The sequence below is a fragment of the Cydia fagiglandana genome, chromosome 13, assembly GCF_963556715.1.
Source record: "Cydia fagiglandana chromosome 13, ilCydFagi1.1, whole genome shotgun sequence".
NCBI lineage: Eukaryota > Metazoa > Arthropoda > Insecta > Lepidoptera > Tortricidae > Cydia > Cydia fagiglandana.
This window is the reverse complement of record NC_085944.1, coordinates 13,794,655-13,810,557: the sequence shown is the minus strand read 5'-3', so window position 1 is coordinate 13,810,557 and position 15,903 is coordinate 13,794,655. Positions and strand designations below refer to the sequence as shown.

At 39.5% G+C, this 15,903-nt stretch overlaps 2 protein-coding genes across 2 annotated transcripts in view; one reads left to right on the top strand and one right to left on the bottom strand.

Annotated features, from left to right (window-relative positions):
- The window catches only part of LOC134669896 (uncharacterized), a 94,407-nt gene that overhangs the window by 3,696 nt on the left and 74,808 nt on the right, over positions 1-15,903 (bottom strand). The window contains exon 19 of the mRNA XM_063527511.1: positions 9,537-9,619. Within this exon, the coding sequence (XP_063383581.1) occupies positions 9,537-9,619 (83 nt within the window). The remainder of the gene's footprint in view (positions 1-9,536; positions 9,620-15,903) is intronic.
- Positions 14,799-15,903, top strand: part of LOC134670355 (transforming growth factor beta-1-induced transcript 1 protein) — a 40,677-nt gene continuing 39,572 nt past the window's right edge. Inside the window, exon 1 of the mRNA XM_063528173.1 lies at positions 14,799-14,894. Within this exon, the coding sequence (XP_063384243.1) occupies positions 14,886-14,894 (9 nt within the window). The 5' untranslated portion in view covers positions 14,799-14,885. The remainder of the gene's footprint in view (positions 14,895-15,903) is intronic.

The window sequence follows — 15,903 nt, the reverse complement described above, 5'->3', positions numbered from 1 at the left end:
TTTTAAAATAAGTGCTGCTTCAAATTTGCAATTGTTTACTAAGTAAAACACAGTCATTCTCATTAACAACATCCATGGCCACTTTATATCCGGGACATTCTTTAAGTAGGTACCTAACTACCTACTTCAATAAAACTAGCGACCCGCCCCGGCTTCGCACGGGTTAAAGAAACCTTAACAAATTATACACCTAAACCATCCTCAAAAATCACTCTACTGATAGGTGAAAACCGCATGAAAATCGTTCCGTAGTATTTGAGTTTATCGCGAACATACACACAAACAGACAGACGCGGCGGGGGACTTTGTTTGATATCGTCTTGGGTCGTCCTATTCGTTTTTCGTCAAGTTCTTAAATTAGTACTGTTCTGCTTTCGTTACGCATTCTACATTGAAAGCCACCGACGATTGTGACGAATGTAGAATGGGTGACAAAATCAGAATAGGACTAATTTAAGAACTTGACGAAACACGAATGGGACGACCCAAGACGATACCCTTTGTTTTTAGGGTTCCGTACTCAAAGGGTAAAACGGGACCCTATTACTAAGACTTCGCTGTCTGTCCGTCTGTCCGTCTGTCTGTCACCAGGCTGTATCTAACGAACCGTGATAGCTAGACAGTTGAAATTTTCACAGATGATGTATTTCTGTTGCCGCTATAACAACAAATACTAAAAACAGAATAAAATAAAGATTTAAGTGGGGCTCCCATACAGCAAACGTGATTTTTGACCAAAGTTAAGCAACGTCGGGCGTGGTCAGTACTTGGATGGGTGACCGTTTTCTTTTTGCATTTTTTTTCAGTTTTTTTTTGCTTTATGGTACGGAACCCTTCGTGCGCGAGTCCGACTCGCACTTGCCCGGTTTTATAAGGTGTAGTGATGAGTCGTCTCAGCCGATTTGATACAGCACACACCTCACGTAGTCGTTTCACAATTATTTTTATTTGCTCAGTTAATAGCCAACCAGATAATGATTATAGGAGGTGATGTCACCAAAACCTATCGTTGACGCACTGTTATTTAGTCTTCAGTTAGAGCTAACTTTAGTTGCACCATGCGCGAATAACGTACTGATAAACGTACCTACTGGTGTAATTAAGGCCGCGGTTGACATCTCTATCCTCCTGACTTCCCCTTGTCATGATTGCAGTTTTGAAATTGGAACTTTCTTGTGTTCCATTTTCATTCAAAATTTGATTTGGATTAATTCCCTTATAAAGGCCTCAGGGAGTCAAGACGCTATAGAACTTTTGATAAAAGGGAATTGTAATGAACTACGATGACGTTGAGTGAGATTTGGTGCAACGGGCCGTTTAGTTACGGCAAATGATCAAATCTAATACAAATGTAGAGTCACAGAATAAATAATAGTAATAGGTACAGAAGACTCACTCTCTATCAAAACGCGTCTGTTACGATCAGGACAGATATTGCCGCTAGGTTGCGACAGCGCCACGCGCGGCTTATGGCTAACCACCAAAATTGGTGTAAAACAGATGTACTTTTAGCTACCTGTAGCAAAGCAACGAAATCGCGGAGTGAGCCACACCTGGTAGAGTAGAGTCATTATTTTGGATAAATAATTATTTCGAAAATATGGCGCTCATCGTATAAGAACGTATCTTTCTTTTAGATGAGCATTTCCGAAAACTAATTATTATTATTTCGCATTAAAAAACTTTATGGAAAAACAAAAGTGTATTGCCGCTTAAGTAGTTAGGTACTTACTATTAAAAAGAATAGGTTTTCGGAGCAGGTTGTCGCTATTGACACACTCAATTAGATAAGGATGAATCAATCTCACATTAGGTTATTGCTTCCAAGTAGGAAAGTGTCACAGATACAGGTTTACTTTGTAGTTTTTGTATCTAACTTGGGCTGATTATTCCTGCTGGAATAAAATTAGTACGAGTACCTACCTAATATTCATAAAAAGGCAGTAAAAGGTCTAGAATAGGCGAATTCCACGATATTTTATCAGTTCTTAACTTTCTTTCTTTCGGTGAAATAAAGAATTTCGGTTTTTATTCCTTGCCGGCGTCTATATTTCCGTGTTCTTATAACCCGGCAACCTTCAAATCAAGAGTGAACAGGCACCTTCTGGGCGAGCTCGCTCCATCGTAGGCCACGTCTACGCCTCGGCCACGTCTACGCCTCGGCTAGTCTGTGGCCATGAGTAAGCCCATTCATAATAATAAAAAAAAAAAGAATATGTAAATTTTCAGAACTATTGCCACGATAAACACGTTTGCTTTACCTACACTAAAACACTACTTACTGGATTATTTTTCCTCAAAAACATTCAACCTAATTTGGTTGGCTATTTTGTATAAGTCCTGATGAACCTGAAAGGATATTCTTTGAGGAAATAAACCAAGAATTAGTTATTTATATTATCCAAACGTGTTTATCGTTATTCATAATAACAAAAAAGAAAGGTATTACGATGAGACTGTAAATTTATCGATTTCCGTAGGTACGTGAAATTTTACCAATTTTCTGTTACTTAGTAGTAAATACTTACTAGGGTCCATTGTTAGAAATGGAGTAGGAAAGTTATGAACCTACACTTTTACTACTAGGATTTCATACCTATAACAATGTACGAGTATACCATTTACCCACACATTTAACAAGTTCGTTTCAAAACAGGAGGTACTCATAATTTTATTATTTATTTACTAATTAATAAATATTTTCAACTTTGAACCGGAAGATATTTAATGATTGTAGATTTAGTAGTAGTTTATTTAATACTTTTGGAACAAATCTGCAGTTCACAGTTCAGACTATTTCTATCGTACCAGACAGTACCACCCCTGCTTTATATCCGGGCACGGATACAGTATAGATATTATTTTGTCTCACGCCGAAAAACATTCGTCGATTTCATCGGAGATATTCAGAAAAAGAGTTAGGTTCCATGAACAAGAAAAATAGGTAGAGCTAACCAATACATATATACAATAGTACATATAATACAAAAGATGCTTATCGTCGGCCTAAGTCGCAAACCTTGAAACTCCATTTCAAGGAAATTAGTAATTGCTACCTTGGACAAGAATACTTAGTCTCAAACCTCGTAACTCCCCCGGAGGAGTTACGAGGTTTGCGACTTAGGCCGACGTTATATGCACAAGACTAGTTAGCATTAAGAGTGAGAAAAGTTAAGGGAATTGCACAGTTCGAATAGGAGCTCTGAGAAAATGCTTGCCCCGTTTGCCTAGTCCCGACACTGTCCAGATCCTTCCACCCGCCACTTCCCTGTTTCCTCAGAGTCTGAATTCCTTCGCTTTTGTGTTCTAACTCTAGATCCTATTAAGGGGCCCATAGATTATCAGTTCGCCGGACGATATTAGCCTGTCAGGCAAAGGGTAACAGTTCCGAAGAATTGACAGGCTGAAATCGTCCGGCGATATAGTAGTCTGTGGGCCCCTTTAGACTTGGAGAACCTTGAGGTCTTATACTGGTTGTAATATTTGCACTGTGACTCATGCTTGTCTAAAGCAAGAATCTCCCTCATTCCGAAGGTCCCACACAGCCAAATTTTAAAAGGTAACAAATGCTTCACTCCTTCATAGTCATATATCCCTTTTTTCTTAAAAAGGGTGAAACAGTCGATAATCTCGTGACTTACGCCTGTTTGTCATGCGTCCTTGATGTTCTAAACGATCTTGAAACATAGGTACAGGAAAGTATATGTTTCGGAATTATTAATTCGCGACGCACTTTTACGACGCATGTTCAATAATAGGTAATCATACATACTTAATTAATACGTGTGTTTCTCAGAAAGTTTCTGGTACACGTAGGTAGGTAAGTGGCAGGATTACCTGTTACTTTGACTTTTGAGGATTAAATATTTCACTTATTTTCCTAATATGATTCATTATACACGCAATCGTTAAGTTGCTAATGAATGAATAACATGTAAGTAATAATTTATTTGAATTACAGAATTTAATAATGTTTTAACAATTGCGGTTCTGTATTAACAAATTGATATGGATTTCATACTGTTTTGATACGACCGTCGTCGTATCAAAATCAGAAAATTGTTATATTAAAATCGGCCTCAATATGTCTTTCCCATGCGAGCACGGCACCCTACAATCTAGCCTTATACTCGTAGAGGAAAATAAACGTGAAAGCGGCTCTTTCGACGAATTTAACAAAATGTCCTCCCCACGAAAATAAATAAAGAGGAGTTAATTAAAATACCGCTCAGAAATGCACCCTTAAAATTAACGAAAAAAAAACACGGTGTATTACTAAACAAATCTATATAACGACACCTATTTAACGACAGCTGCGAATCGAATCCAAATATCAAAACAAAGCTCCTGTCCTGGAAGAATGACACGTGGCAATGGCGGGCAAGGTCGTCTCAATTTAAAATGCATTGTGACGAGCTGACGAGATTATCTTATAAGTAACGCCACTTTCAGCGTTTCGAGAATGTCGTCGCAATGTCAATGTTATTAATACTGCGTAATCAGTAAAAATAGACAATTGAAATTACCTTTATTGTAACAATTATTCTCTTTATTCATCATTCTTCTTAGGCTAGGGTTTTTATAATATGAATATAAAAGTAAAATATAAAAACACTTACAAAACAATAAAAAATACATATAGACACATTATAAAAAACCTAGCCTAGGGTGCCGCCGGCAGCGGGGCAGGGTCCATGCTGCCGGTGGTCGGGGCCGCAGAGTGAGGAATCGACGTACTATACGCGCCGTGTCCAAAATTACCGCCTTCTGCATCTGACCCTTGATCCAACCACCCAGCGAGAGTCTCTCTAGGTGTTGGTCGAAACTCTTCGCTATGAGACCGTTCGCTGACACGACTATAGGAACAATGATCGTCGAGTCAACATCCCACATGGCGGTTATCTCGTGAGCTAAGTCTAGGTACTTGCTGGACTTGTCCTTCTCGGCCTTCACGAGATTCTCGTCGTGGGGGATGGTGACGTCGACGAGCACGGTCCGGCGCTGCGATCGATCTATCAGCACGATGTCAGGCTTATTGGCTACAATAGTCCTGTCAGTGATGATAGATCGATCCCAATAGAGCGTGGCACGACCATTTTCGAGAACAATTATTATTATTAACAATTATATAATAATTACAATTATTGACAATTGGGTGAATCAACATTTTCTTGTCACTCGTTCCCATTGGTTAAGGTTGCCGGGGTCACTCTTAAAGGTTATTTCCGGCCAGTCCGTTACTCTTAAAGGTTACTCTATTTTAGTCTGAATTAAATGTTTATTTTTAAACCCTTTTTCCATAGTATTTAAAATAACCAAACATACATTTTTTACGGCAGTTAAGACCCGTTCTATAATGGTTTTTCCACCTAGTTAGCATATTAGTAGAACGAAGAATTGTTGATCCACCCATATAAGGATTGTACATTGGAATGCGCGAACGTCGAAATTCAACATTTGTAAGTGTATCACCAATTACGAGTATATTTGCAGTGATGCGAGATAGAAAAATACTCTGAAATGTGACGATCACGGCACGCGCCCAATCTAAAGGGGCCCACTGATTACCAGTTCGCCAGAAGACATCAGCCTGTCAGTTGTTCGGAAATGTCACCTTTTGCCTTTAAGTGGACGAACGGACGGGCGAACTGGTAATCTGTGGGCCCCTTAAGCACCAGTTTCGATCATTTTAGAGCATATTAAGAGTGTCAAGAGTGCCAAGACAAGAATATAGCCGCCACTAATATATAGGTACAGTCGAAGTCACGCTCTCATTTTAAAACGCTCATGTTAAATTGATAGTGTAACTATAAATGTATGGAGGCGGCTTTTTGGCGGCGGGTTATTGTGACTCGTCAAACGGAAGTGTGTGTATGTGTGTGGCGACCTTCACCAAGTGCCCCAACGAGAACTACCCAGAACCGTTATTGTCAATATATGTCAAAAATAGTACACGAAATGACAGTTAATTGATAACCAGCTCACCACAAGCACGTAGTTAATTTGAATGCAAATGGCGCATTATGAAAGGAGCCGCTGAATCCATAAGTCTCCATGGCCTAACAATACGCGTGACCTAGGTCGTTTATGATGCCCTAATTTAGGTCATCATAGGATGCCCATTGTTTTAATAGAGTAACGAAATAAAAGTTTTATTATCGTACTTATAGATAGCTTGTAAGTCTCTTGTACAGTCAAGTGTAAAAGTATGGGTGCACAAATCATACTTAAAAATATGTCCCATAGCTCTTATATCAACGGATTAAGAACTATGGGACATATTTTTGAGTCTATACCCATATTTTTACACTGACTTTAGTAGCTATTAGTACCTACCTAACCATAAAATATGAAACTAGAGTACCTACCCATATCTTAGCGTAGGTTTCAGAATACAAGAAGATAATTTAATTAAAATAAAAAAATATCCTCTAGCCGCCCATACGTCAAACCTTGCCAAGCAAAATGAAATTTTATTTTGTCAACACAAAGTTCAAATTAGAATGGAACAGGAGACCTTTTTATAGGTCTCTGGGCAGCTAGAGGTGGGTATTCGCGAGCTGTTGTGTTTACTAAATCATAAACGACTACCTATTTAGAGTCAAAGAATTTAATTTCCGTACTATTTCGTACCTTGTCACAGTGACAAGATACGAAATGTAAAAACAGGCAATTTTCAATTCGTGTTTGTCAAGTTCATATTCATATTATTTATATACATATTTATAACATGGGTATAAAATTAGGGATATTTCTGTACGTATGGGACTTACGGCGGTGAAAAGGGTTTAATTTAATACGATTTAAAGTACCTAGTCTATGTATTTTCTAGAAACTACCGGGTGTAATATGTATTTTTGTAATATAACTCATCGCAAATTTTATCATTAGTAGCTACCTATAGTTGGAATCATATCAGTAATGTCGATAAAAGGCCCAATTGTTTCTGAGAAACAATGTCATTCATGACTTTGAAAATTATCGATTAAGTACCTACGCGTACATGCAATGAAATAAATACCTACTTAATTATTTATTACACCAACCCTTGAGATTTGAACCCAGGACCATCGGCTTTGTAGCCAGGGTCACTGCCGACTAGGTCAGACCGATTGTCAAGAACCTTTGATCTTGCCCATAATGGTATCGTCTTGGGTCGTCCCATTCGTTTTTCGTCAAGTTCTTAAATTAGTCCTATTCTGCTTTCGTCACTCATTCTACATTCGTCACAATCGTCGGTGGCTTTCAATGTAGAATGAGTGACGAAAGCAGAATAGGACTAATTTAAGAACTTGACGAAAAACGAATGGGACGACCCAAGACGATACCCCCATAATAAAAGGACGGGTAAATCTTATCCGTAATTCCTAAAAACCGATATTAATAGGATTACCTAATGATAAACATGATAGCAAGCCGATCCGCTTAAATAATACGAATAAATTATATCACAAATAACAATATCAAGTATTTGCGTATAAATAACGTAAAGTAAAAAAGGAAAATGGCCATAATAATGGCATTTTAAATTTTTATTCGATTGATACTTGACTACATGAGTAAATTTGTTTGTTCCAGAAAACAACAGATATTTTCATATCTGTCTAGTGTCTAATAGCATATGGGTGAAGCAACTTTAGTGTCACTCGTTGCCATAGTTACGCTTAAGTTGTCCAGGGGACAAAATACTCTTGAAATCCTGATTTTATGGTGTTTAAATGTATCAAACATGCATTTTGTGTTAGTTACAACTATACGGAATGGGACATCTACAGATGTAGTGTAGGTAGGTAAGTAATTGTTTTTCATCGTATTTTCTCGGCAACTCTCGTATTTGTCATGCTACTTCGGTCAACCTCTCTCAACTCAATTGTCTCCAAACTCAATTGTCTTGCATCTAAATAAGTCACATTAGAGGAATGGCCTCTACTCTTCATCCCATGGTACTTTATTACTATTTTAATTCTATGTCTGCATGCTTACAATGTTCTCTTGTTTATATTTCTCTACTTTATGTAAATTTAAGTAACTTTAAGTTAATTTTAGTTGTTTATATGTATACTCTCTTTGATATAGTACTTGCGTGAGCTGTGGTCACCTATAAGTGGCTAAGCATCTGTTAATGTTAAATGTCCTTGTTCCTATGTAATTGTGTAGATGTATTATCCGTTGGTGATCCTTAAATAAATTAAATTAAATAAATAAATAAACCTCAGTACTTTTCGTACTGAGACTGACTGAAATAGCGAGACACGTTCTTACGTCTCCGTGAAAATAAGGTGGAAAACAATTATGCACTACAACTGTAAGCATGTTAAGAGAACGACATACTATAGGTACACCATATCTTCGAACAAAGTGTGCCAGTATTATCCCTTGAATGCGCGGGCACAGACAAAACATCCTCCAGACTGAGCATAGTCGCGCTACCCCCTCTGCCACGCATACGATAATTTTACTCCATGTTCGAGTCGAAAGTGTCTTTGTGTGACATCCGTGTCTTTGAACGGACCAATCACGGCACGGGACTTCGCTCACCTCGTCCCGCGCACCCCCGCATTTTTGGCATCATTGGTTGCATGAAATAATTGCTCTAAACTCGGTCTAGAGGATTCCTAGTCTATGATGCCGGGACAGGTAACAACACAAAAAAGTTGATTCACCCATAAATATTGCTTATCTATACGGAATCTGTCTCATTCGAACATGTCTGATTATATTGTTATTTACCATACTAACTGTCTATGACTAACACTTAATCCTTTAACCAAATATAGCACCTGGCGACACTAATTACTCACCAAACTAATAAGGCGTAACGTGGGTGTGACTACATATGACGTCTCTGTTTTTTTGGTATTGTGTGAGAGAGAGGCCCGGTGATCGGTGTGAATGTTGAGGTCCTTGTAAAGTCGGAAGATTACGTTTGATGAGTTAAGCGAATTAGCGGTATCTTTAATGATATGAGTAAAAAATAACGTATGCAAATTTTGTGGATGTGGTTCCAGGCACTGCAGTCTTATGTAATTCACATTTTAAAACCACTCTACTATACAATCTGTCTGTCTATCACCAGGCTGTATCTCATAAACCGTGATGATGTATTTCTGTTGCCGCTATAACAACTAATACTAAAAAGTACGGAACCCTCGGTGGGCGAGTCCGCCTCGCACTTTTCCGGTTTTTTTTTGTAATTTCTTCGTTTGTGACAACACACAAGAACAAATAGACAATGTAATAATAATAAATTAATTCTTTATTTATCTTTCTTCATTAATTATTGTTAGATTTTTTTCTAATGTAGGTACGCGTAGATTTATATATGTCACGCATTCTATGCACCTTAAATACCTGTTTCTAGTTTCCTGCTAATCGTCAGCGACGGGACGCATGGAGCGGCCATCGAACTTTCAAAATCTATTGATTGGATGTTGATAGTTATTACTAGCAGCGTATCTCACACCATTTTATAAGTAATACTTACGTGATTAAATCGGCCTCCTGCCTAAAGACAAGATGTATTGTATTGTAAATACCTCAATTTGGTATTAGACCGCCCCGCGCAGAGCTGTCTCAGGAGCACAGACACGTCGCTCGTGGAGTTCACTTCCTTGTCATCCTGAAACAAATTTGTTTCTATTAGACTTTCTTAGGGTTCCGTACCTTAAAAGGAAAAAACGGAACCCTTATAGAATCACTCGTGCGTCTGTCTGTCTGTCCGTCTGTCACAGCCGATTTTCTCCGGACCAATTAAGTTGAAATTTGGTACACATATGTAAGTTTGTGACCCAAATACGGACATGTAACGTAAACAAATGAATTTTAAAGATGGGGGCCACTTTTGGGGGGTAAATGAGAAAATTAAAAAATAAAGTTTTTCAAACTATATCATGTTACATATCAAATGAAAGAGCTTATTGTAAGGATCTCAAATATATATTTTTTATAATTTTCGAATAAACAGTTTAGAAGTAATTCAAGAGAATAGACAAAAAATTACCGTTATCTCCGAAACTACCGGGTCTAAAATTTTGAAAAAAATACATCAAATAGGTCTATACCTATAGATGACAGGTAAACCTATTAGAAATGTACAGTCAAGCGTGAGTCGGACTTAATTACTTAGTTTTTGATCCGACCCCTACGGATTTTTTAAAGAGATTTCACTCACGTTTCACATAAAAAAATACATTGCTAAAAATTGTGTAATGTACGGAATTTTTTGTAAGCCCCACCTACCCTTTCAATATTGGCTTTAGGCTACATAGCCGGCTGATTATAGCTATCCCTCCTCATCCCAGTACGTGTCATTCCCCACAAAATTTCGTCTCCGGCTAGTACAGAGCAGAGAGGGGCTACCGCGAAAACCGAAATTCGCAAATTGCGGGGATCTTTCTCTTTTACTCCAATGAAGGCGTAATGAGAGTTACAGAGAAAATGCCCGCAATTTGCGAACTTCGATTCAGGGGCGTAGCTAGAGGATATGGCGCCCGGGGCAGACACCAAATTTGCGCCCCCCCCCCCCAAACGAAATGAACGTAAGGTGGCCACTGACAAGCCTTCCAACAGTCCAAATAGCGTGGCTGCAATCCAAAATCGGTCCGTGAATGTCAAAAACGTACAATGTTTAATATTGAGATGCCGTCCATTTGGATGAATCCATTGTAACGGCATCCATTTGGAAGGCTCGTCAGTGGCCTGCTTAACGAAACGAAAGGGTTATTTTTTGCTTTAATAAGTTTACTTTTAATGTAGACAAATACAGTGTAGGTACCTATGTTTTTTAGTACATCGGTGGCCAACAAGCTTACGACCCACCTGATGGTAAGCGGTCACCGCATCCTATGGACGTCTACACTCCAGGGGTGTTACATGCGCGTTGCCGACCGTTTTAAAACTTATAAACTTCTTTTTTGGAAATCTCTATTCATAGGTACAGCGCGGCTTTGGACTGATTTGAAGGACCCAAGGTGGCATCCAGGTGCTCCTGTCCAAAGGTGACAGCAGTACTCAATATATGGGATCAGTCTACCCCAGAGTAAAGTATGGCGGTGGCCTCCCTTTATTGAGCACACCGAGTTTTTTTTGATACGAGCGCAGCCTACCCAGCAAGGTGGCTACGAAATTATTGGACGTCACTGATGGAGATGTCAACACCGATCGAGGCTCCCAATTAGGGTTTGCACGACGGATCTGAAATGTATGAAAAGATCCGTGGATCCGGATAATTTCATACATTTCGGATCCGGATTGCAAACCTTACTCCCAATACTCCCTGACATGGGAAGGGTTGTGCCTTGAAAAATGAGGTTTTCTTAGCGGTAAACGCGCAAACTTGAGTCATGGTAGGATTGAATCGGATTAAATTGTCCTGATCCCACACCGAAACTCTGGATAGAATGCCTCGATACCTGACACAGTTATTTCTACTATTATTTTATGGGGTCACTTCCCCATCGCTATTTCAGTTCAGCCCAGTTCAGTTATCAGTGCAAATTTATTAGAAGGCAGAAAAGCAAAGCAAAGCTTCACCCCAGAATTTCTTAACAAAAGTTATAAGACTCGAAAACTACGAAAAATCGGCTAACATCTGGTACATGGGGTATATTCTGATAACCCACGACGAAGATTCTAAAAAAAAATATGGGCGTCAAGGTTTGGACCAGCCTGTAGGTATACAGGGTGGCTAAAAAATAACTGCATTTTCGTTGCCAGGCAGGTTTTTGGATTATACTGAGCAACTTTTACTATTAGTCCAACCCCTAAGTCGCGAAAAAAAATTTGGCTGTTTCCTACATTTTGGCTGGTCCATTTTCTATGGGAGGGTAAACTTTTTTTTCGCGATTTCGGGGTTACTCCCTTAGTAAAAGTTGCTCAGTCCCAAAACCCAAAACCTCCCTGGCAACGGAAATTTAGTTATTTTTTAGCCATCCTTGTATAGTACTGTCGTCCGCATATCGATGAATGTCGTCGATAGACAACATGTCACAGATATGCAGCAGCTATTGAAGCAGCCGGCCTAGCCAAGGTTACAATCGCTATCGCTTCGATAACGAAAAGCATTATGTCTCTCTATCACTCTTCCTTATTAGTGTGACAGTGACAGTTGCGTTTCGATCGCTACAGAGCGTAAGCGATTGGCATCTTGGCTACGCGGCCAGGTTCCGTCTACTACGGCTCATATGCGCCTGCCGGACAAAGGGCTAGCGATCCATTTGCATAGGTAGTCTCTCGGAGAGTCCATAAGATGGTAACTTCGACAGGAGACCCCTAACGGAAAAGACGCGCTAACACGGGACACAACTCTTAAGCACTCGGCCCGCTCGCCTTATAAAACGAAAGCATAGCAACTCCCGCCTTGATGGAAGTTTCTTGCATAGAGTATTCGCACTGCGGGATGGTGGACGGTAGGGCGCTACCGTCGTCTGTCAAGGTCGAGTTCGAGGCAAAAAGAGTAAGAGTAAAAGATCGGCTTTCTCTTTTGCGCTGTGGGCCAGAATACCATCCGCATTTCACACTTCACAGTGGTGGTAAATATGACTGACAAAAGTTTCCCTGCTGCCTTTTAGCAAGGCGGAGAGGTACAGGTCTTTTGCTCATTTTGGCGCCCCCCCTTTGACGGCGCCCGGGGCACGTGCCCCCTCCAACCCCCCCCTAGTTACGCCTCTGCTTCGATTTTCGCGGTTATTGCCCACTATGTTCCTGGCTGGGTGTGGCGCAGTATTGTCTTGTCTTTTCATTAGGCATTTTTTTCTTTACCCCGTTACAGTGTCCCACTGCTGGGCAAAGGCCTCTCCTCTTGATCTCCACAACTCCCGTTGTTTTTTTTTCAGGCCAGTTACTCATGAAAGTGTCTAAGCCATCTCCCTTTGAGTCTGCCAGGTCCGCGCTTCTTTTGCAACATTAAGACCTGCCGGCCTAGCCAAGGTTACAATTGCAATCGCTTCGACAACGAAACACTTTGTGCCTCTCTATCACTCTTCCATATTAGTGCGACAGTGATAGTTGCTTTTCGATCGCTACGGAGCGTAAGCGATTGGCATATTGGCTAAGCGGCCGGGACATATTAATTATTAACACGTTTACCGTCCGTGCATTATATGACATGCACCGTCAAAGTAGCTCTGTCACGTCCAAGTCAGAAATGGGAATGCTCTATACATTTGTGCATTACCTGTAATGCACGGACGCGTCGATCCATGTGAGTAGTGAAGGCGAGGGACAGTTAAAGTGTTAAATTAATGGAAGCTCTTTAGGTGGCTGTCATCAATTCTAATATACGAGGACGCGCCCGCGTTGGTATTATATAGCCAGACATAGGCAAGTACAGTCAGCATCACATCGCTAGCACAGAATAAATAATAGTACTAAGTACAGAAGACTCACTCTCTAACAAAATGCGTCTGTCACGATCAGCACAGATATGGCCGCTAGGTGGCGATAGCGCCACGCGCGGCTTATGGCAAACCCCAAAATTGGGGTCGAACGGATTATGTATTACTTTTAGCTACCTGTAGCAAAGCGACGAAATCGCGGAGTGAGCCACGCCTGTCGCTAGTGACATCCGGTGAAAAAATATGTAAAATGATACATACTTAAATATGTTCATGATCATTACTGAGCAAGAAGCTCAAATCGATTATAATATTTTTCAAACTCGAAGAGTAGGATAACACTTATCTGCATATAATTTATAACGTAACAAAAATGCCAAATGTCGCAAAATTCTATTGAAATGACAGGTGTCATCCTACCCTTCGAGTTTGAAACATATCATACCAAGGAAAGTCCCATTTGCAAATGGGGGGATAACACACTGATGCGGCGCCAGTGCGGATAGCCACCATAGGATTTAAAGTCAGGTTACTCGATTGCCGCTGAGGCCACAGAATAAATAATAGTACCTACTATCGTACAGAAAGGACACTTCCTACAAACCCGAAGTTTGACAGCGGTTCAGGGTCGAATCATGCTGTCCCTTTCTAATTTACGGCACTATCCCTTTGGGCTATTTAGGGTTGTCAAAATTCAAGTGATTATCTGTGGTCGTGCACGCAAAAGGAAGTCAAGTGGTGCCAACCCTAATATTGCTCGGAGCAATGCTGAGCCGAACGGAGTCGAGTTCGACCGAAGTGAGAAGTGTCTCCTCTACCCACTGCTGAGGCCTTGTCCCGGTGATGTCACGCCGGGATCGAACCCCGTCCTCCTCGCAGACGTACCTAACAGCTCCCGCGCCTCGTAAATGCAACTATTACGTCATGTCGCGATAAAAATATAGACTACATATTTAAAACAGTAACGCAACTCGGTAACTATGTTGTCATTGCCAACGTATTGCGATACGAGTTATGTCACTGGGCTTCTTGATGGTATGTCTAAACGAAGTCAACTCTACGCTGAAGGCAACTATGTACAATGACTACATGCAAATTGACTTTACTTTTATTTTATTTATTTATTAGGCATACACACTGAGATACTTTAGACAATTTCAGTGACGCTTTTATTCATAGTTAAAGCGTACAAAAGAAAAGGAATTTTGTTTATAAGGCATAATAAAAGTAGCTTAGTGTAGCGAGTAGATTCGAGCCCTGAATTTAAAGCTCCATGATTGGAGACACCCTGAATAGGTATAGGTACCAAATGTGACCAAGCTCGTAAGTGCTAACAAAACCATATAGAAGTCAATATATTAAATAAGAATATTATTATTTGCTAAGTTGTACTGTGATAATATTCTTGCTACAGTTATCTTACTGCGGTAAAGGCGATGACTGTACCTGCTCAGGCAAGCGATCGCGCGGCGCCGGCAGTCCACAACGCGACACCACGCGAATCGCACGCGCACACAATTCCTATACCGGCCAGTTTGACAGTTACATACCATGGTGAGTGTTTGTAAACTTTGGCGCGAGATATGGAATGAATGAAAGTGAATTTTAAGAAAAGTTTTAGGAGAGTATTTACAGATGTACCATGTTTTACGCGTTTGTATGATTTATGAAGATTAAAAAAAATGGTACCTACCGCGGTTTGTGATTTAAGTACATATGTACTTACCTAAGTTTAAAACCTGAAATTAATAAATTATTTTTATTTGCAAATAAAATTAACTCCTTAAAAAGTTCCTAAACTTATAAAATGAGTTTTTTATTTTATTTGTTACTTACTGTTGAGTGTGTGTGTGTGTGTGTGTTTTTTTTTATTGCGATGTGAATTCTATCTGATAATAATCCAAGCGAACGCCATAAAGTTTCAATTAGAAATAAACTTTAGGTATCGGAAATCAAAATAAGAAATAGTTTTTTTTCTACAAAACCACATCACAACTTTAACACGAGTATGTACTTGCGTCTTAAAAATAACAATATCGTCGTAAAATAAATATATTTTCAATAGAACTGTCTATATAGCCAAGCACAAAAAAAAATCACACGTTCACAGCTAGTAATTAAAATTAAGTAAACAGAGTAATTGAATCACCATAACGGCAAATAACATTCCCGTCACAATTCATACGTAGCGAATCACTAACTAGTTTCATGACTTCATGAGAAAACTGTTTTGGAAACCTTTCGTCGGCTGTATTTCTACGAAAATTCAATTACCGTAAAATGGTCATACTTTGCTCCAAATAATTATTTATTTATTTAATATTTATTACACAAAATATATACAACAATGTACAAATGGCGGACTTAATGCCAAATGGCATTCTCTACCAGTCAACCATAGGGACAAACAGAGACCAAATAATGACTATTATAATAATATTATATCTTCAGATGAATTCATTTTCGCTTACCTAACTGAGGATATAACATAGAAATATTATATTTGAATAAATAAGCCGTTAAATCGTTTTACAGAATTGGAGCATAAATATCCACAGTTGAGCAAAGT